Source organism: Monodelphis domestica, chromosome 8 (genome assembly GCF_027887165.1).
Source record: "Monodelphis domestica isolate mMonDom1 chromosome 8, mMonDom1.pri, whole genome shotgun sequence".
Classification (NCBI taxonomy): domain Eukaryota; kingdom Metazoa; phylum Chordata; class Mammalia; order Didelphimorphia; family Didelphidae; genus Monodelphis; species Monodelphis domestica.
The window spans coordinates 40941249-40963868 of NC_077234.1; the positions used below are offsets into that span (position 1 = coordinate 40941249).

The following is a 22620-nucleotide window of genomic DNA, read 5'->3' on the forward strand; positions in this document are numbered from 1 at the left end:
TGTTGAACAACTTTTGTCATCTCTTTGCATAATCTACATTGATCGTTTAGTCTGGACTCCTTAAAAAATAATCCCTCTGTAATTTATGGTGGCACTAACCTGGTAATGAATGGCCATCATGAATCCCTCTATTGTAACAAAAAAAATCTTTAGGATAGCCATTTATCTAATTCCCCTTTGTTCACATATTGTTGGTGTGAATGTCACTCATGGATGAGCTTTCAATTCTATTCTTAAATCTTCACCTTCTTGTAGACCAGCATTGGCAAAGGTTTTCAAGTTCCTGTGCTCAAAATGCAACTTCCAGCTGCATGTGAACCTCTCCACATTATCCCCAGAGAGTAGAGGGAGGAAGTGCTCACTTTGGGCAGCTGGCCAGAGAGGCAGGGCATGCAAAAAATGTCCTCCAGTGCTGGGAAGAGGAGGAATGGAGTAGCTCCCCGAGTGCCAGCTCTGTGTGTGTGCCACACCTTTGCCAATGTAGTCATAGACTGTATCTACAGTCAAATCACATTCAATTACCTTCAACAAATCCATTGATGTTTACCTGTCAAGCAGTAATGGTTGCTTGTTGCAAAAATATTTCTGTAGATGATCTATTTATTAATAACATCTGGTTATGGTTATTACAGTGATGATAGCAATGATAATCATGATGACGTGATTTGTGGTGATTGTAGTGGTAGTGGTGATCCTATGAGTGGATGGTGCTTTCAATGGACAAGGTTAGAAAAGTTGGGTCATCTATTTGGGTCTCTTTTTTCTTATCCAGATCTCAACTCTTTGAAAGCAGGAACTTTAAAATAGGAATCCCAATACCTAGTAAAGTATCTGGCACTTAATAGGAACTCAAAAAATGCACATTAATTTGATTCCTATTTTAAGGTAAGTGACCTGAAGGAATCTTAACAATTGATGGGAGCTAGCTAAATTTGAATGAAAGTAAACAGTAAACAGAGATTAGTATCCTTTAAATGAAGATCAGATATAATGGTGTTTTGATTTTTATGAATACTTATACTGTGTTACATGACTTAGGGTTAATATGACTTACCTTCTACTACCTTTGTGTCCTTTAACAAATCATTTAAGCTCTTTGGCCTCAGTTTCTTCAATTATGAAATGAGGAGGGCTGATTTAGATGATTACTAAGGTCCTTCACAGGTCTAGATCTATAATCCTTCCAGACTTTAGTAGTTTTTATTAGTATTCATCACTAACGTGCTATTTTTCATTGTTATCTTCTAAGGAAAAGAATTTACTTCTGTCTCTCTTTATATGCCATCTTACATACTATCATAACAAAGACCTCTCAGCCTATTAACCTAGACAAAAAGTGGACAACAAGGAAATACCTGCCATTGATGTCTATGAAGGCAAATGAGCTCAGAAGATATTTCTGCCATTTCTGTGCTCTGACAATTTTCTCACTGTACTTGGTCACCTAAGACAAAGCTTCCTTGTTTTATGTTTGTTGTACAGGGAAAGAAAAGCAGGGAAATCCAGCACCCCTGTCGTCAGGGCCAAGGGGTCCCTTGGTACCTGCCATTAACTGTCAGAACTAGAAAGGTTTTCCACTGAGAACCTGCTCTCAATCACACTTTTCTGTCATTTTCCTCCCACAAAGTGGATGGCACCTTCCCCAAAGGTTCCTACTAATGCAGTAGACTCTGCACAAATGTCTTCATCTCATCTTGTGGAAATTCACCCCTGCTCTATGACTATATCCAGGAGCCACTGGTTCAGCAAATCTAGAGACAGAAGCTTTTAAGGTCTCCAAGGTGGCTGGGCTGACATCCCCATCAAGCTCAGCTTCTAGCAAGAGAGCAGAGACTTTGTCAACCACTTCCCATTCATGAGGGAGTGAAGATTCACCAAATAAGGAAAGAGGACCATACCGATCCTCTTTAGTCCATTTAGAATTATCTCTTTTCTCCTCAGAACCTTATGTTCAGGCCCCAGTGTCAGAAGGAATCAGGTGTGATGGGCAGAATACTGTATATGGAGTCAGTCTGGGGTCCAATCCTAATCTCTGCCCATTATAAATTATGTGGCCCTGAGCTAAACTCTTTAACCCCTCTGAGTCTCAGGAGACTCTCTAAGGCTAGAAGAAAAGATGTGTTGAGAAGGGCATCCTAGAGGAAGTATTATTCTAGTCATAATTCCTCGCTAAGCATCAGTAATGAGATTCAAATGTGGGAAGAGACTTGCTACCCTTTTTCATGTCGATTGCCCTATATATTATCAAATCAGGTCTAGTTTTTCTCATACTTCTTTTTCGGGGGAGGAGGAGGGAAGATTCGTCCAAATTTTATCTCCCCAATAAATTCAACTCTTCATGTCTGACATTCAAGGCCTCTTCAATCTAGAAGCCTCATTTATGTACTGCTGCTCCCTTCTATTTACTATGTTTTTTGGTGGTTAGATCTTTTCAGTCATGATCCAATCCAAATGAAATGTAAGTTCAAATTCAAATTTCCTGAGGACTTGGATTTTTTTTCCATCGTTTTGGTCCCTGTCATGAGCATGAATATTTCTTTGAATTTGATTGGACCTTAACAAAGTCACTTGAGAAACCAGTGTCCAGAGAAGAGTGTTTTCTTGTGATTGATGACGCCAACTCTCCATGACTCTATTTTGGGGTTGTCTTGGCAAAGATACTAGAGTGGTTTGCCCTTTCCTTCTCCAACTCATTTTACAGATGGAGAAACTAAGGCAAACAGGATTAAGAAGCTTGCCCAGAGTCACAGAGCTAATAATTGAAGCCAAATTTGAACTCCTTCAGCTGGGTCTTCCTGATTCCAGGCCCGTTGGTCTATCCATTGTGCCATCAGATAAATAATACGTTGAAAGGCTTTGAGTCTTTGTCTTAAAGTGGTCAATTGAAGGAGCCAGTCATATTTAGCCTAGAGGAACCTGACTGTCAGGGAGGAGTAAAGGAAATAAGACTATTTTCAAATATTTGGAAGAGGGTCTATGTGGACCCTGAGAGCAAAACCTGATCCAATGCATGTGAGTGGCAAAGACACTAATTTAGACTTGAAGTTCACAAAACTTCCTGCTGATGGGAGCTGTCCAAAGAGTAATGAATGGGCTGCCTCAAGAAGTGGCTCATTCCCACTCTCTAGAGGTCTTTGAGAAAACCCTTTGGTGGATAGATTATAATGCAGATTCTTTATTTTTTCAGAAATGGCCTTTAAGATCCCTTTCAATCTTCAAATTCTGTGGCTCTAAATTTTATCAGATTTAATTTGTTGAATCAAACTGGAAAACTCTTAATCCCTTGTACATATTCCATATTCTCCTATCCCCATCTCCTTGCTCTAATTGCTGCATATTCCTGGAATACTTCCTCTTCCTGCCTCCAGTCTGCTTCTGTCTCTGAACTTTATGCCATCTTTTAAAGCCCTGCCTCAAATGGCACCTCTTATAAGTAGTCTTCCATGATCTCCTCCCCCAAGTTCACTTTGGGTAGCTCAGAAAGCATTTTGTTCATACCTCCACAGAATTTTCAGATATGATTTTTCCTTGTATCCCTGGGAGCTAGCACAGTGCCAGGCACATACTGGGCATTTAATAAGTATTTAATCATTTATTGTATTCATTTGTATTTGGTATTTTCATGTATTATTTTGGAGTTTGTATATAAATTTGTTGGATCCTAATAGATTGTAAGCACCCTGGAGTTAGGAGTTGAGTATTATGTAAAATTGCTATGTGCCTAGGACCTGGTGACAGTGCTCTGCATTTAGTAGAGGCTCAGTGTTTGCAGGATTGAACTGAATTCAATCTGTTTCCTCCCTCTCAAATCTCTAAGATAAACTGTTCTAACTTTCCTATTTTCAATGAAATACTATGTCTGCCCCACTTTCTCTCTTCTATCTTTTATAATCTAATTTTTTCAGTGAAGTTATAAGCTCCCCTCATTTCCCCCTATCCTATTCTTCCTGAATCAGCCTTTATCTTTTTATCAATGGCATATTAACAGTGCTTCGCTATGAAATCACACTTTAAAGGATCTGAGTCAAGTTTGACCACAGGGTCTTTGGTGGCTGCCAGGTTTATTTGTTTGTAACTGTTTTATCTCAACAGAATATCATAATTATCCCTGCTTTTGCTTTTCCTCTAAAAATAGAGGAGTCTAAAAGGCTAGATGACTGTAAAGTTATTATAATTTGCATCCAAATGCAGCGACCTGAGGAGTTATATGTTTAAGGCTCTAACATTCTCCTGGGTTAGTGAAGAAATACCACAGTTATTTGTAACAGCAGCCTAAAGAGTTGGGTGAGGGGAGCTGTTTTTCTTTTTCAGTTATCATAGAGTCTGGGGGCTATCTGGATTTCAGAGTCAAGAGGAACTACTGTTTATTCTTCAGTAAAGACAGGCAGAACTCCAGCTGACCAAAACCACAGTTTTCTTCCTTTGAGCTTTGGCACTTGATGCTCCCAATTATCCTCTAAAGTGATTATTATATATCTTTCATAATACTACCCCCTTCTACCATTATCCTTATTTATTTTATATGCAATCACAAAAATACATAGAATCCAAGATCTAGAATTAGAAAGGACTTGAGTGTCCATTGAGTCCAATCCCTTTATCTTTACAAATACTGAAACTGAGGCTCAGAGAATTAGGTGACCTGCCCAACATGAGACAGGATTTGATTCCAGAACCAATGTCTTCTTCACTGTAAAATGAATTGGTTCAACCAGAATCTGAGTGATTTCTCTGGTACTTTAGATCTCTGATCATTCCTGAAATGTGTTTCTGTTATTTTTATATTTGTTGTGTTAAGCTTGTACACAGAAGGAATCCCAGAAGACTGTAAGTTTCCTTGAGGGAAAGAGTTGTTTTACTCTTGTCATTATATCCCTAGCATCTGGTAAACAGTTGGCACTTCATTCATGTTTGATGGTTATTTGACTTTATAAACACATTCATTCATGAGGATAATATAAAATCCCACGTGGACCAGCCCTCAGTGAATTCAGTTCAGCAGCATTTATTAAGCACCTACTATATGCAAAGCCCCAAAGGGACAAAGATAAAACATAATTGTTCTTGCCTTCAAGGAGCTTATTTTTTACAGGATAATTCCCCATGTATTCAAGAAAGTTAATAAAAATTATATACAAAGTGATTTCAAGAAGGATCATGGGCCCATAGATTGAGAATTAGCAGGGACCTCATAGATGATGCAGCTCAACTGACCATTTTACCATTGGAGACTCACAATGGTGAAGTAATTCCTCAAAGTCATGCAAGCAGAACCAGGGTTCAAACTTTGGTCCTCTGAATCCTCTGATCTCTTGAATACTAACACCTTAGAGGGATCAGGAAAGGTCTCATGTTGGAAGCTGTATCTGATTTGGGATTTGAAGGGAGTTAGGGATTCTAAGAGGTGAAAGAGAAGGAGAATATTCCAGAAATAGGAACCACCCATACAAAAGCATGGAGGTGGAAGGCAGACAATGGAATATCATATACAGGAGACAGCTATAAACCCCATTAAATTGGAATGGAGAGACTGTGAAGGGGACTACTGTTGAAGAAAGATTTTAATGAGAGGATAAATTTCAATTTTATCCTAGAAACAAATTATCTTTTATCCTATACCTAAATCTAATCCTAAACCATTCAAGCTTTTTAAGTAGGGAGTGGGGAATAGCTTGGTCGGATCTGTATTTTAGAAAGACCAACTCAGCAGTTGTATTGAGGATGAATTGGAAAAAGGAGAGACTGAAAACTGGAAACCCAATTAAGAGGTGACTAAAATAGTCCAGGATAGAGGTGATAAAAGCTTGAGCTAGAGGATAAGCAAAAACAGATGACAGAATTCCTCTGGAAGGAGGTAGAATCAACAAAACTTGGCAATTGATTGATTAAGGGATGTAAGACAGAGGAAAGTCAAGGATGACTCCAAGGATGTGAATCAGAGTGACTTTTGTCCTTCCCCAAAGCAGCTCTCCCAGTGTAGTTACCATTTTTAATAGATGAGCAATGAAAAAAGCTATTCCCATTTATTTTCCTGTCTATGGTGCATCTGAACTCCATTAAGTTCCTGTACTGATGCCTCATCTTGGCAAAGGTGACCCTGTGCTCTCCAAGACAATGCCAGAGGGAACACCACCTTCTTAGCTCCACACAATCCATAGAGGCTTTGAGTCTTGGTCTGGCAATGGGCTGCATATATTTTCAGCCTAGACAAATTCACAGGCTGAACCAATGGACAATGATTATTTTTGCCATAACCATTCACCAATCTGTTTACTAAGCAGAGAGGAAGAGAGTGTGAGATTTTAGAAAGAACTCTGGACTAGACCTGGTTTCAAATTCTATCTATGATACTTACCAACCATGCAAGTCTACAAAAATAATTTACCTCCTTTGATCCTCAGTTTCTCCAAATGTCAAGTGAAGATGTTTATTATTTCTACTTTACAAGGTTATTGGGAGACTCAAATAAGATAACATATGTAAATCACATAGCAAGCCTCAAAAGTCTAGAGAAATGTGAGCCATTGGGGTTGAAAGACTCACCAAAAATGTTCCCACTTGGATTTGAAATGAGAAGACCTGAGTTCATATCCTGAATTTGCCTGTGATACTTTGGACAAGTTACTTAATATTAATAATAATAATCAGAGCATTTTATAAATTTTATATCATTTTATCCTCACGGTTTATCATGGAAGTTACATGCCATTATTTTTCCCCTTTTTACAGAGGAAGGAATTGAAGTTGATAGCAGTTATGTGACTTTCCCAGGGACACATAGATAGTAAATGTTTGAGGTCAAATATGAACTCAAATCTTCCTGACCCTAGGTCCCTGGCTCTATCCACTGTGTAACTAGCTGCCTGGGTAACCAACCCAATTTTCTCATCTATAAAATGAAGGATGAGATGAGACGAATGTCCCTTATAGTTCTAAATATGTGAGCCTATGATTTATCTGTTGGAAGCTTGCTTTAAAAATAAAACTGTAAGCTAGCTTTTTTTTCACATCTTTGCCAAGCTTGGTGAAACATTTTAGGAGGTTTGAAAATGTACCGAAAAGAAATTTGGAGTCTGACTTTGCCCATTGTATATCCACCATGAAAGTAGACACAGAAGCTCTACCAAACACTGGGGGGAAAGAAAAGGAATCTATTTCAAGGAAAGAAGAAGGGAAATGTTTGACTGGGACCAGGAATAGATGCTCAGGCTTTCCTTTTGCTTTTTACCAGTCACTGGGTCCTTTATAACCACCTCCAAAGCTCCCTTTTATTCTGCCTAACTACTCAAGACAGGCTTCCCAGAAGTCATCCTTGAGGAATAATAATAATAATAGGACATATATCGATAGCCTTTCAAGGTTGCGCAGTGCTTTGCAAGCATGTTTAGAGCCTCCTCATAACCTTGGGAGGCTCAGAGAGATTAAATAATTTACCCATCGCCACACAGAGAGCAAGTGTTGGAATCTGGATTCAAAGCCAAACCTTGGTCTCTCCTAATTTCTAATCAAATGTGTCTGGAGAGGCAGAGAAGGGGACATAAGTAATTCACAATCCCTTGAGTAATTCAGAAGGACTTGGAAGAATGACAGAACATAGAAATGAGTATTCTATCTTCTAGTTGTCCCAACTAGACCTTGGAGTACACAGGTTTTTCCAAGGGCTTTATTTGTACGTGAAATTCTAAGGTGCTATACATTTCAACCAAGGCAGATGGCTATAAGGAAATTTGAATAATCTTAAGGTAAGGAGCTTATATCTCCAAAGAATTCCCTGAACTGAAGCATCAAGGTTGTGTTCACTGGCAAGACACCCATTTTTATCTTCCATCTGTCATTTTATAAAGAAATTTGCATCTCATATGGGGATTTAGGAAATACTTGAAGAATTTCTTTGGGGGAGAACTGATTTTTTTACCCCTAAAGGGCACCATCAAAGAGTTTACCACCCATAATTCAATTTGATGCAATAAGTATTTATATGCAAGGCACTGTGTTTAGGGATACAAAAGTTAAACCTGAATAGTTCTTGCTTTCAGGAAGTTTACATTGGTGAAAATGTTATTAGTCCAAAATCCTAGAATTAAAAAATAAGTGGCTTTTGACTCCTGTCACTTTGAGGCACTTTTTTAAGGATTTTTTGGAAGCATGATCAGAGCAGTTTCAGCTTTCACTGCTACCAAGCTGCCATCTTGGTTTGGGTAAATTAAAAAATAAATGGGCAAGGTATCACATGATCTCCATCAGTGTGTTAACTAATGGAGCACCACCACCATCCCTCTTCCTTTACCAGGAGTACTGGCATTTTAATAAGGGATCCAATCAAGATTTGGCTCATATTGATCTAAGATTTATAAAGTACTTTTCATACATCCTCATAACAAACCCACAAAAGAGGCATTATAAGTATTATCTCAGTTCTACAGATAAAGAAAATCATTTCTAAGGAGAAAATAGTGTTTGACCAAGGTTATATGGCTACTGATGGCAGAACCAAGACAAATGCCCAGGTATCCTGACTCTAAAGCCAGTATTCTTCCTTCTATACCACATTACCTCTGAGAAAGATAGAAAAGCTTAGGTGACATCCAAAGGAAGTAAACTCTAATGATGGAGCTATACAATGTAAAAACTATAAAGATGTTAATATGTAATATAATGTCAAGTGGTCTTAATATCTAGGGACAGGAGGCCCTGGTCAGTGTCCCTTTATGACAATTCAGAATCAGTCACACTGACTGTGATTTTTTGAAAAGTGTTTTGGAGTTGGAGTCATGAGATCTGGATTCAAATCCTGTTTCTACATATATATGCCATAGGTTAGGCATTTCATTATGTATATCTATACACTAAGTGTATAAGTGAAGTTTATAGGGTAGTTTGGAAAGGACTTTTAAATTCATCTATTCCAACCCCACTGTTTTGCAAATGAGGAAACTTAGTCCCAAAGATTTTAATTATTAATTTAATTAAATCTAAGTAATTATTAATTTAATTTAAATAACTCATCCAAGTTCACCCATTCAATAAATTCCATACCAGCTCCAAATTTCATGAGTTAGTAAAGCCCATCAATGCCTACAAATGGAGGAGAAGGAAGGCTCAGGCATTTGGTTGATTACAAAAGGAGATACATAAAGAGGTTCTGAACAGAGCTATTTGATGAAGGCCAAACAAAAAGCAAACAACGCCCTTGCTCTGTAAAAAATGTCTTTCTAGCATAGAATCTGCTTCTCTGAGTTCATCCTTAATTTCTCAGAGGTTCTTTCACTTTTACGATAGGCATCACCTAGTTCTCCTTATCCTTTCTCTTCTGATCTGAATGCTGCGAAGCTTTAATCTTAGTTGGGGAAAAAACAAGGAAAGAAAAAAAGCATCTATAAAGTGTTTGAGAATCTTAAAGGCTACATCGTTCTTCTCCCATCACCTCACTACCTACCTCCTCCAAACTTCCCTCAGCACCTAGTGCATTCTCACACTGGAATATCCTTCCACTTCTATGACTTTCTCAACCTGGGATCTCTTAATTTCTTTCTTTCTTCCTCGCTTTCTTTCTTTCTTCCTTTTTTTCTTTCTTCCTCTCTCTCTCTTTCTATTCTTTTCTCTCTTCTCTGTCTCTGTCTCTCTGCCCCATCACTGTCTCTTTGTCTCTTTCTGTCTATCTCCCCCTCTTTCTGTCTCTGTCTCTCCATCTCTCCTGCTTTATTTTCCCAAGAGCAAATTCTTCCTGGGGCTTTCATTTTTCTGAAGAAGTTCAGTCTGACCTTCATTTCTACCCCACCCCTGTTCCTAGTTTGGGGAACTTCAAACGATCCCCCTGCATAGTAAGTACCTTCAATTCCTACCCTTCCATCTCCATTAAAGTTTTTCAGCATCTTTGTTTTCTATCTCTAATCCTCCCCACCTTCCCACCCCCTCCTCAGCATGTAGATTTCTGGAGAGCAAGGACTATCTTCTTTGTTGCATTTGTATCCCTATTTGTTCCTTAAACCTAATAAATAGTTAATAAGTAACAGGATAAGGGAAGGGAACAAACATTTGTTAAGTATTGACTATGTGCCAAACATGGTGCTACGCACTTAAGAAGCATTATCTCATTTGATCTTTACAACAATCCTTGAAGATAGGTCCTATTATAATCCCCATTTTATGGTTGAGGAAACTGAGGGAAAAAAAGAAGTTAAGTGACTTGGCCACAGTCATAAGTTAGTATCTAAGATCATCTTTGAATCCAAGTCTTCCTAACTCCAGGTCCAGTGCTCTATCCATTCTTCTACCTCTCTATCTATGAAAAATTTAGAACCAAGTATTCAGAAAAGAATTAAAGCCCTTGTAGATCATTTGGAGACACAGGGGTTAGGACTGGATGGAACCACAGAGATCCTTCAATCCAACCCCCTCATTTTGTAGATGAGGTCCACCATCAAGATTATAGGATATGAAATTCATAATATTACATCTAGCTCCATTCTTTCATTTTACAGTTGAGAAAACAGAGGCACAGTAATTTTGGGTGACCTGCCTAGTATAGAGCTCTTTTTTAAAAAACCCTTACCCCTTCGATCATCAGGGTTAAGTGACTTGCCCAGGGTCACACAGCTAGGAAGTATCTGAGGCCATATTTGAACCCAGGACTTCCAGACTCCAGGCCTGTAGTTTTATCTACTATGGGCCATCTAACTATCCCTGTTGTAGTACTCTTTTTTTAAAAAACCCTCACCTTCCATCTTGGAATCAATACTATGTATTGGTTCCAAGGCAGAAGAGTGATAAGGGCTAGGCAATGGGGGTCAAGTGACTTGCCCAGGGTCACACAGCTGGGAAGTGTCTGAGGGCAGATTTGAACCTAGGACCTCCTCTCTCTAGTCCTGGCTCTCCATCCACTGAGCTACCCAGCTGCCCCCTGTAGTAGTCTTAATACCATATGACGCAGGAGTGATACAGCTTCTTGACACCACCCTGGACTCTGATAGGTGAGGTTTGGCTTTGTCTTCCTAGAACTAACCCTACAAGAGGTGGGATGGTTTGTGCTTGAGTGTCACACTCAGATAGCAATAAGGATACCTGCAGGCTGAATATTAACTTGAAAAACAACATATCCATTTTGTGAGAGTGTTAGAGAATATTTCTGTCAGTGGGAGGGTGGTGAGTTCAGTTTCTGATGATTGGAGCCAAGTGGAGATGCTCAGGCTTTTTCTTAGGATCAGTACAAAACTGTTAATTCTGGCAAAGCTGCATGTAAACGGCACCCATAGTAGAGGACTGTCGAATGAGATAATCCCATGCAATGCCACAAATAATGCAAAGATCCTGGGCTCCATTAAGGAGGTCAAGTCAGATGCCGTTGGTGAGCCTACAAAATTTCCAAATGGAATATCCTAAGTGGTTATAGAGACAATAATTGCCTTTTAACTGCCTCCTTTGGCGAGTGGCTGCAGGCAAGCTGTGACTGAACTTGGGAGTTGCATGCTCTGAAGGGGAGTCTGCTCCCCTCCCCTATGTCTAGACCGTTTCTCCATGAAGTGGATAAACAACTCGGTCTTGATGCACAGAGTTAAATGCCATCTCCCTCCTGGGAAACCAGCCTCTGCATCGTTCTCTTTTTTCTTCACCCCCTATTACTTTTAGGCTCTCCCCCATCCCTCATCCAACCCCAGTCTGCCTCTTGACAACCCTTGCAATTCCCTGGCAGCCCAAAGCACCTCTCAAACCTGTTGAGAGAGAGAGCAACAGAGCAGAAAGTGTTGCAAGGGGGAGCTGGAGAAGCTGGACATGAACTGACATTTCCCAGGTACCTCCTGTTTATTCTGCAGGCTGCCTCTTCACTGGCATCTTTCTAGACCTATTGATGGGCACCCAGAGACTACAAGGAGATGGGATGAGAGCAGCTGGGCTGCTTCAGGCAATTGATCAAGAGTGGCATGGCCATCCAAAGGGAGGGAATTAGGAATGGGAGGCTGGCAAAGGGCAGTGGTACCTCTTGCCTTATTTGCTTCTCTTTTTGTCTTCTAAGGTCAGATATTCCCTTCCCAGACCTGATTTTAAGGGGAGTTCCAGGCAATTGAAATATATTTTCTTAGGTTGTAAAATGTCCTCCTGGGATTTCAATCCACTGGTCTCGGGTTATCTCTATAAAAAGATTGCTCTGTTTGCTTTTTTCAGTGTCTTTCACATGCTTCCAGAGCTCTTCTCCAGCAATATTTCCTGTTTTCCTATTCATATGCTAACCCGGGATACAGATTTCTAACACAGGCCAGGTCAACATCTGTAGAATCAAGGTAAACATCTGGATGATTATACTATAGGGATGAAAATACCTCATTTAGCAGGATATTTTAAGCCCAAGTATTTTTGGTGGGATTAATTATCCAGATAAATGTCTAAATTCCCTAATCCATATGGCCCCATGTAGACATTGGCTTGCATACAAATACTCTTCAAACATTTTTCACTAATGGATTGTCTTTTTATGATAGCTGTTTTGCATTGAGAGGCAGCATGGTACAATGAGAACAGCTCTGACTATATAGTCAGAGGGACTGGGTTTGAATCCTCTCCCACACTCCAAGCTGGATTTAACCATCTGGGGCCTCAGTTTCCTCATCTGTAAAATAAGATTTTGGACTAAAAGGTCTCTGGGACCCCTTCAAGCTGTAGATCTATGAACATCACTTTTTGGGGGGCACAAGATCTGATCTGTGATTTCATCATCATAGGGAACTCCCAGTGAAGAAACGCCTTCTATAAATAAAAAAGAGCACCTGCTCTGATACTTTGAGCCCTCAACATGGGCCTCTGACCCCGAGAGGTGAAGTAACTTACATATCCCAGGGCATTAACCAGTGTATATCAGAGGCAAGATTTGAACCCTCTCTATCTACTGCTCTATATTGCCTCTTGGCATTATTTTTTAAAAGATTCATAAATTATAACTGATGTCAATTTACATATAACTAAGATTCCAGTATTGCCTACTTTATCTTGCCTGCCTTGAAAATCAATATTGGAAGTAGGGAGGAAGCTCAGTGGTTGGAGAACCAGACCCGAAGACAGGAGGTCCTGGGTTCAAATATGACTTTAGACACTTCCTAGCTGTGTGACCCTGGGCAAATCACTTAACCCCCAATGACTAACCTTAACTGTTCTTCTGTCATGGAACCAATAAATAGTATTAACTCTGAGATGGAAGGTGAGGGTTTTAAAAGAAAAAGAAAAAATCAATATTAATGCCATATTTGTTGGTAAGAGAAGCATCTCATTCCAAATGGAACCATATTTTTTTAAAAGATTTTATGGAAGTGCTGTGAGACTATTTGGCTTCTCTGAATTCACTTCCTGCCTTTACAAATTAGAAATAAGAGTAAAAGTCCCAAATGAGGAAAGAAATTCTAAAATCCTCCAGCTTGTTTATCCAAACAAGCTTCTGTGGGCTTTATTTAAAAACAAGAGGCAGTAGACTCGCTCTCTCTAGCCAAAGGGAGCCAATTGGGCAATTAGCCAGATGCTTTGTACAGAGCTAAGCAGGCTCAGGAAGGCCAGAGGTTGGGTCCAGATCCAAAACAAGGGGGGAAAGTGTCTACAAGCTCAGACATTTGTACCCCTGTTTCTTCCCCCAGAAGATCCTCACAATGAAGGTCCTCTCTCTGTAGAACTGGGAATTTACAAGCAACAATAAAAGATGGGAAAGAGAAGGTTAAGTAGGGGAACAATTGACAGGCAATTAGCAGACATTTATCGGAGGACCTGTTCCGTTCTTGACAGCCAGACTTGAGGGACTTGCCTAAGCCCTCAACCAAGCAAAAAATTGGAAGCAAAAATGGAAATAAGACCCCCAAATTAGGTCTTAGAATCTTAGAGATGCAAAAGAGCTCATTGGTCAACTGCAAATCAGCCCTTGCCACACAATCAGGAGCTGAGCCTCTCTAAATGCTCTGAGACGGTATCTCAGACAACACTGTCATCTTTCTAATTTCATAGAATCTGACTGTGTTCCACTGACAGACACTTCAAGGAGCCAAGGTCATGTCTGTGCCACAATAATAATAGCTGCCATTTATGAGGCATCCGAAGCTTGCAGAATGGGTTCCATACATTATCTCATCTTATTTTCACAACTGGCTAAAGTAAGTGCTGCAAGTAAGTGGTATTGTTTTCCCCCCATTTTATAGATGAAGAAATTGAGGTTAGGTGAAGTAACTTGACTAGGGTCACACAGTAAAAGTCTAAAGAAAGAGTCAAACTCAAGTAGGTCTTTCCGATTCCAAGTGTCATCCTCCCTCTATCGTGTCCTATCACCTGTATGCCAAACCATCAGAACACAATACTGACAATAGCAAAAGCTCCATATGTAGAATCTAACACGTTAGTACATAATCTGCTATATTCAGTCAAAAGTTCTAACGAAAACTTTTTTTTTCTTTAATAGTTGTCTATTTCCACTTGACAGTATCTAGAAACTTGTCATTCACTTGCTCAGGGAGCTGTTTTCCAAGCGTATTTCCTGTTTCCCCATTCATATGATAACCTGGGAGGCAGATTTCTAAGGGACCCCACTGTTGTCTCTTGTTTATTGCTGTGTGCTAAAAAATATAAAAGGTACCCGTACCTAAAGGCAAAGCAAGATCAAATCCCAGGAGCGAAATGGAAACAGTAGCTTCTTCACCACACAATCCAAATTAGTGTTCACTAAAGATAATCCGTAGTGTGTACTGAAGGAAAAGAAGCCAGTGTGAATAGGGAAAGAGAAAAAACCCATGCCCATCACTCCATGGACCTCACAAATGCTCTAAAAACAGAGCCATCCCTCTAAGGGAAGTGGGAACTCAAATGTAAGACTATAAACAACCTATGCATTTGACTTGCCCATGCAGATCCCAACATTTGTTCAACTTAGACTCTTAGAGTTATTTGAACCTCAGTTCGATTCATGAACACATGGCTAATACACAATGGATCTGAATTCAAGTTTTCCAAATTCCAAAGCCAATACTTTAGCTACTATATCTTGAAGCATCCCTAGACTAGTCAAGAGGATTAGAGAAATCCAAAAATTGCAGTCCAGAAAATCCATTCAAAGAAATGTAAATGTTTTTTACAGGAAAAAATACTTTTGATTCATTGACTGATTTTTCTGGAATTGTATTTCATTTTTCTACTTCACAAAGAAATCGAGCCTGCATAGTCTCTTTCCCAAACACAAGCATTTCTTTATTCCCCTTTCAAACTCAAAGTCAGAGAGAGAGAAGAGTTGACTGATACTGGCAGGAAGAAAGTGTTTGCTACATTGCTGAGCACCAGCTATCATCTTGGGGTTGTCGACAGAAGAATTTATAACAGACTCCCACAAGGCAGAGAGGATGCCCCTTTGGCATTCTGTGGAAATTTTCAGTAAGAAGAAATTTAGACGCTTTGGTAGCAAAAATAAGTAAAAGATGAGCTAGATATTAATCAGATTCAGAATTCAGAAGAAATGAGGAAGAAAAGAGACTTGGGAGAAGAGCAAAAACTAAAAAGTAATATATTCTCAGGCTGAGTCAATGTAGGCAAAGAGATTCGGGGCTTTGAAGCATGGAGGCTGGGGAAGTGAAATAATGAGAGGGCAATTTTGATGTGATTTTAATGGTATTTTTTCCTGATTTTTAGAAGGTTGGATGTCAGCGGGGATAAAAATTTAATGAAATAACTTGCCTTGATGGGTATTATTAAGACCATTCATTTACACAACAAAGTTTATGTAGTCAATCAGTCAATAAGCACCTATGTTCCAGACACTGTGCCAAGTACTAGGGATACAAAGATAAAAATGAAAACAAAAACAAAGACCAAAAAAAAAAAAGAAAGTCTATACTCTTAAGGAGTTCCCACTCTAACTGGGGAGATAACATGCCAACAATGTTATAATAAGCAATATACAGGATCAATTAAAAATAATCAACAGAGGGGAAGCATTAGCAATAAGGGGGATTGCATCATAGATTAAGATCTCAGAGGTTATTTGAAAGACCATGGGGGGAAGCTGGGTAGCTCAGTGGACTGAGAGCCAGGCCTAGAGACGGAAGGTTCAAATCTAGCCTCAGACACTTCTCAGCTGTGTGACCCTGGGCAAGTCACTTGACCCCCATTGCCTAGCCCTTACCACTCTTCTGCCTTGGAGCCAATACACAGTATTGACTCCAAGACAGAAGGTGAGGGTTTATAAAAAAAAAGAAAAGAAAGAAAGAAAGACCATGTATTTAGCCTCTCATTTTACCAGGTGAAAATTGAGGCCCAAAGAGTGCATTGGTCCAATTCTAACTGTAAGTCTATCCCAAAGCTCTTTGGGATTTCATCATTTGTCCATTCATTTGTTATCAGAAAATGAGCAAATACTTCACCAGACAACTATAAACCACTACAGAGATATATAAATTATTCAGTCTTTAATATTAGTAAAATCTCCAATCTCTCTGAACTTTACCTATGATCCTATTATGCAATAAACATTAGCTGTGAAAATAAATGTAACAAGGATATGACCCTCACACATATGTTGAGCTCTTTGGGGCTGTTATACAATAAGTTATTCAGCTACCACACTGATAACTTCATTTCTTTCTCTGTGCCACTGGTACATTTCCCTTTTAATTCTCATTGCAGGTTCTAAGTCAATAAAGGGTTTGGAAATGTGTTATTTTTCTTGTTAATCAATTAGCTAAGAGCCCCCATCACAGTTTGAGAATAAACCAAAAAAATCTTTTCCCAAATGATCTTGCTTCTTCCTTCTTTTCTTTCTCAAACCTTCTAGTCTCATAAGATTAAACAACATCAATGTTACAGTATTTACAATTTATTACAGTAATTAGTACATGCTAAAACAAGGCTATAAATTGTGTCCAGTGTATTGCAGAGAGTAAAGTTCATAGTCAGAGTTATCTCTGTGGTCTTTGAAGGCAGAAGAAATATAGAATAGAAATTCAAGTCTCGAAGGAATTTTCTTAATAATGCCTTTTAAAAAAAAGTAAAGGTTGCTGTATCAAAATATCTGTTCAGACTTTTTTCCTCCTTGACAACTGATTCATACAGTCTCTCAGGAAGAAATTGTCTTAGACCTTAATCTACCTCACAAAGTCTCTCTTATCATGACAGTTAACTCTCACCAAGATTTTCTCCTCTCTCTCTTTCTCTCTCTCTCTCTCTCTCTCTCTCTCTCTCTCTCTCTCTCTCTCTCTCTCTCTCTCTCACTCTCTCTCACTCTCTCTCTCTCGCTCTCGCTCTCTCGCTCTCTCTCTCTCTCTCTCGCTCTCTCTCTCTCTCTCGCTCTCTCTCTCGCTCTCTCTCTCTCTCTCTCTCTCTCTCTCTCTCTCTCTCTCTCTCTCTCTTAAAAGCACAGTAACTCTATATTATCATGGTGATAGAGGCTATTGAAGTTGACATTACATGAATATTCTTGATCATTCTTCAGTGAGGACAACTAGAAAATCAGGATGACATTGGTTCAAATCCCACTTCTGACATTAACTGACTTCTGATATTTGGTCACTTGGTGACTGGAGAAGTCTCTTAACTATTCTGAGATACAGTTTCATCATCTATAAAAAGGGAGAACTAATGCCCAGAGTAGCTAAAACTTCCCAGAGTTGTAATCTTCAATTAACATTTAATGTTTTGTACATTATAAACTACTATATAACACATATCAGTTACTATCGCTGTTACTAAGAGACCTTGGTTCAATCATAAACTGAGAACATACCAGAAACTAGTTTAGTTGCCTTAGTTTGCCCACAAGAATATGTAGTTTCTCCATTACACACACACACACATGTGCGCACGCGTACACACAACTGGAAAACATCACCCAGATCACATATATGTTAACCTTAAATATATAAAAGGCAACACACATATATTTTCCTGGCATCAAACTTCTAGAACTGTAAGAGCTCTGAGTCGTCTAGTGCAACTTCTCATCTTACAGATAAGAAAAATGGGGATGGACCAGAGAGATGAAATAATTTGCCACAGAGGTAGAAATTATCAGAGGAAGAGTCTGAATCCAGGTTTTCCAAATGGAGCAAGAGCTCTCTCCAGTGATGTCCACGGAACAGTTCATCAGCTCAAAACAGAATCAAACTCTACACAATCCATCTGGCACACCAAGTCTCTCACCTTCCTAAATTCATCCCATCTCCTTTTCTCCTTTACAAAGTCAATCTCAAGAAAGGGAATGAGTTTGTCAATATTGAAGTGAGTAGAGGAACAATTCAGCAGAATCCATGTCAAGTTTGTGAAAGTCAATAATATCACCTCCCTCTACCCAACAAACAAGCTAACAACTTTACGGCTCCCTAAAAATGGTTATCATTCAGCGAGGCAATTTGCAGCTCAAACTGCTGTGCACGGAGATCATTTACCCAGTGAACAGAACGCCTTCATAAGAGTTATCACAGAGAGCCCGTGCATCAGAATTTATCCACAAAGTCCATCAGTTATCCACCGAGTGGCTCCAGGGGAGCCATTTCTGCACAGTACACTCTCTCTGTTGGTATTTAGATGATGGGAATCGGCACATTCAGAATAAACTTTCTGTCTGTGATGATTTCAGGTACAGAGCTTACATAGTAATGTGTAGTCATGTGAACTAACTAGGCTCTGATAGGCTTTGAAGCTCCAAAAGGAAAAAGAGTAGGATCTCGTTTTAGGTCACCAATACATTCTAGGAGGCTTCCTATAAGTTGAAAATTGCAAATACTAGTGCCTGCCCTTATTAAATAAGTATTTCTTATGCCAACATACCTAGGCACTTGATGGCTTTCTTGGGCTTGTCATAGCTATGAGCATCATTATTCTTGTACTTTGGGACCATTATTAATAACCAAATAGTAATAATGAAACAAAGAAAAGCATTGCTCTGATGAGGACACAACTTGTTACAAATGAGAACTCTAGGCAGAGGCTGGTGGAGGAGCTAACATCAGTGGAAAACAATGTAATAACTCACACCAAACCATCTCAGAGCAAGAATGAGCGTGATTGAGTGAACTCCTGGGAGACTTTACGCCACTTGGGGAATTGGTACAGATTTGGCACATTATATTTATTCAATTTGATGTATTTTTCTGCCTTTATTTTTTCAATTGCCAAACCCATATATGTTATTTTGCATGTGTTGTGTTCACATACAATTTCATATTGGAACTGACTTGTTCTAAATTGCTCCAATTTGAACCTAGATCTTCCTATTCCAAGTCTAACACTTTTATAGACTCTACCGTGTTTTCTTTCTGAAAGGTTTATAAAGCATTTCTCTCAAAATACCACCAAATCTAAAGAATAAGTTTAATTAGCATCCTCATTTTAGAAATGGAGAAAGCGAGGTTCAGAGAGATGGAGAGATTTATCTAGGTGATATATCAAGTAAGTCATAGAGCCAGAGGTCAGAAGCAGATGTCTAACATTGGGCCATACAATTTTCCAGTCTGGGACACTAGTCATTATTGTTGTTGTCATCAACATTGTCATTGTTGTACAGTTAGAAATTCTTGAACCCCTAAAACTACATTACCCAAAGTTCCTTTCTATATTACCTAGAATCCTTTTCCCTTTTCCTGCATCCTCACATTTTGCCTGATGGTATTTAAGTAGGCTGTAACTCATCCCAAGCTCTCTTTTACTTGTGACCAGACTGAGTTCAGGTACTTCCTTTTACTTTAGTTATTATTAAGAAAACTTTTAAAATATAATACTTAGTTATTGAATATTAATTTTAAAATCCACATTGTCATCATCTTTGTTTTAAGGTAACAACATGACAGTGAGACGAGAAATAAAATTATTACTAGCAGACAGGATTTCAAGAAGCATAATACATTCTAAATGGATATATTACCTTGATATTGAAGATTGTACTATGAAAATAAGATGTGAAAAGAAGCAGATCCTACAACTTTCACAGTTATGGATAGAAAAAGTGTTCTTAACCAATCAAGAGACAGAAGCAAAGAATAAAATAGATAACTAATTATATGAAAAAATAGTTTCTGCACAAACAAAATCAATGCACCTAACATGTGAAGGGAAGTAGTAAAATGGGGGGTTTCTTTATATCAAATGTATTGAATAATAATTTGGTAGCCAAGATTATAAGCAATTAACATATATACATGTATATGTTATATAATGTTATGCATATAGGTTGCATATATATGCAAATAGGTATGTGCATATGTATATATGCATAAAACCAAAAGTCAATAAAAAATAGTCAAGTGATATGAACTGCTTTTAAAAGACTCTGAAAGATTAACACTCATGTGAAAGAATGTTCCAAATCCCAAATATAAGAGAAATGAAAATCAAAACACCCTCACACCTTGCAAATGAGAAAAGAGGACAAAAGTTGTGAATAGTCAATATCTGAGAGGTTGTAGGAAGTAGGAAGTATCCTAGTGTATGGATGATCAAGCTATGAGTCAGTGCAACAATTCTGAAAGGTAAATTTGAAATTATGTGAATAAGTACCTAATATGTCCATACCCTGTCACCAGAAGATTCTATAACTAGGCTGATACCCTAAGGAGACCACTGATAAGAAGAATATATATAGTATGAAATAATTATATCACCACTCTTTTGCAAAAGAAAAGGAAAGGAAAAAAAGCTATCTGCTCATTAATTGGGGAATAGCTAAACAAATTGTGGCACATGAATATAATGGAATAATACTATTATACTATAAAAAATGATAAACATGATGAATGCAGGAAAGCAAGGAAAGATCTATATGAACTAATTCAGTGAAGCAAGTAGATATATATGTATCTCTTCAAACATAAACACATACCCACACATATGATGACCACAAGCAACATAAATGGAAAAACAACAAAAGAAAACCAAAAGTAAATTTTGCAAAATTGCAAAGAACAAGCATACTTAGAAAGAAAATAGATGGAAAAAGGAAGTCCAAAAGCATTTTACAGTGTACATATTTCAGACTTTTTGATGTAGCAATAACATTCTTTTTTTCTTCCTTTTTTCTTTAAAAATATTTTTATATAGGATAGCTCTCTGGAAGAGATAAGAAAAGAATACCCGGGAAAATTATGATGATATAAAAATATTAATTAAAAACTCATTTTAAAGAAAAAAAGTAGAGACAACAATTTGGACCCAAATTATGCTTCTGACACATGGAAAAGTATCTTAATGTCTCCATTCTCCAGAAAGTTTCTTTAAGAGCATTCTTTCCTATTTTTTGTTATTCTATCATTTGAATTCCTCCTGTATCCTTTCTCCTTTTTCCCTCCTAGAGTCATCCCTCATAGCAAAAAAAAATTTATGAAGAAAAAGAGAAAGGAAAAAAGTTAGCAAAACCAATCAATACATTGAAAAAATCTGATGTTCTAAGTAGTGTTACATAGCCATGGACCACCACTCCTCCCTTCTGCTAAGGAGAGAGGGGGTGGTCCTGCAAGAAGGAGAGAAATTTATCTCCTCATCTCTTCTTTTGAGACCAAGTTTGGTTTTATTGATATCAGAATATTGCTTTAAGTCTTTTAAATATGTTATTTTTTCCAATGACATTGTTATAATCATTGTATATATTATTTTCCTGGATCCATTTACTTTACTCTATACCTATTCTAGGCTTTTCTTTATTTTTCAAACCTGTGGTTTCAAGTAGCACAGTAATATTCCATTACATTCCTGTATCCAAATTTGTTTAAGTATTTCTTAATCAAGGGGCACCTACTTTGTTTTTGGTTCTTTACTACAACAAATAGCACAGCTATAAATATTTTGGTTTATTGCAGTATTTCTTGTTTTTCTTTTTGTTTTGTTTTGTTTTTTCTCACTGGCCTCTATGGGGTACATGCCTACTGTAGGATTTTTATTAATAATTAAAAGAGAAGAGAAAGAAAAGAAAGTTTTTTTCAGTCAAGTGAACAGAGCAAAGAGAAACAGAGACTCACACCTGCAGCACTTTAGCAAAAGCACAAGGTCCGAAAAAAGAGCCCCACAGCGTGGGTCTCAGCCATATTTATCACCCAAGCATCCTTATGTAAAATGAGGATGTAACTTAAAAGGATGCTGGGAATGTAGCTCAGGAGTGGCAAATTTTTCACCTGCACACTACCTATGGAATCACTCAGTCAAATGGTATAGACAGTTTTTGATACTTTACATTCCAAGTTGCTTTACAGAAAGGTTGTTCTAATTGACAGCTTTACCAACAGAATATTAGTGCTCCTGTCTTCCACACACATCCCCAACACTATTTCCCCTTTTTATCTCCTTTACCCATTTTCAAAGCAAATTTTTAAATTAAAGAGTTATTGATCTTTATCAGTGGAGAGCATACAATGTCAATCCCTTTTGAAGTTACCTGTGAAATCAAAAGTCTAGTCTATACCACCCACAAAAATTCTTCTCCATTTAATCCTTGAATCTTCCCTCACCTTCATTTCCCCCATAGGTAATCTGTTGGCAATTCTTATTTATTCAATCACCAAAACATCTCACATCTCTACCTTTCTTTCCAGTCTTATAGTTCCCATCCAAATAAGACCTTTATTCTCTTCCAATCTAGAGCAATAGTCTCCAAATTGGACCATCAGTTTCCAGTATCTTTCTTATAAAAAA

At 38.2% G+C, this 22620-nt stretch overlaps 1 protein-coding gene across 3 annotated transcripts in view; it reads left to right on the forward strand.

The window, feature by feature from the left end:
- Positions 1 to 22620, forward strand: part of KCNMB2 (potassium calcium-activated channel subfamily M regulatory beta subunit 2) — a 295143-nt gene that overhangs the window by 18885 nt on the left and 253638 nt on the right. The window contains exon 2 of one of the 3 annotated variants that reach the window (XM_056808415.1): positions 13975 to 14120. The exons of the other annotated variants lie outside the window; for them this stretch is intronic. Coding sequence (XP_056664393.1) covers positions 14053 to 14120 — 68 coding nt within the window. The 5' untranslated portion in view covers positions 13975 to 14052. The remainder of the gene's footprint in view (positions 1 to 13974; positions 14121 to 22620) is intronic. 3 annotated transcript variants of the gene reach the window in all.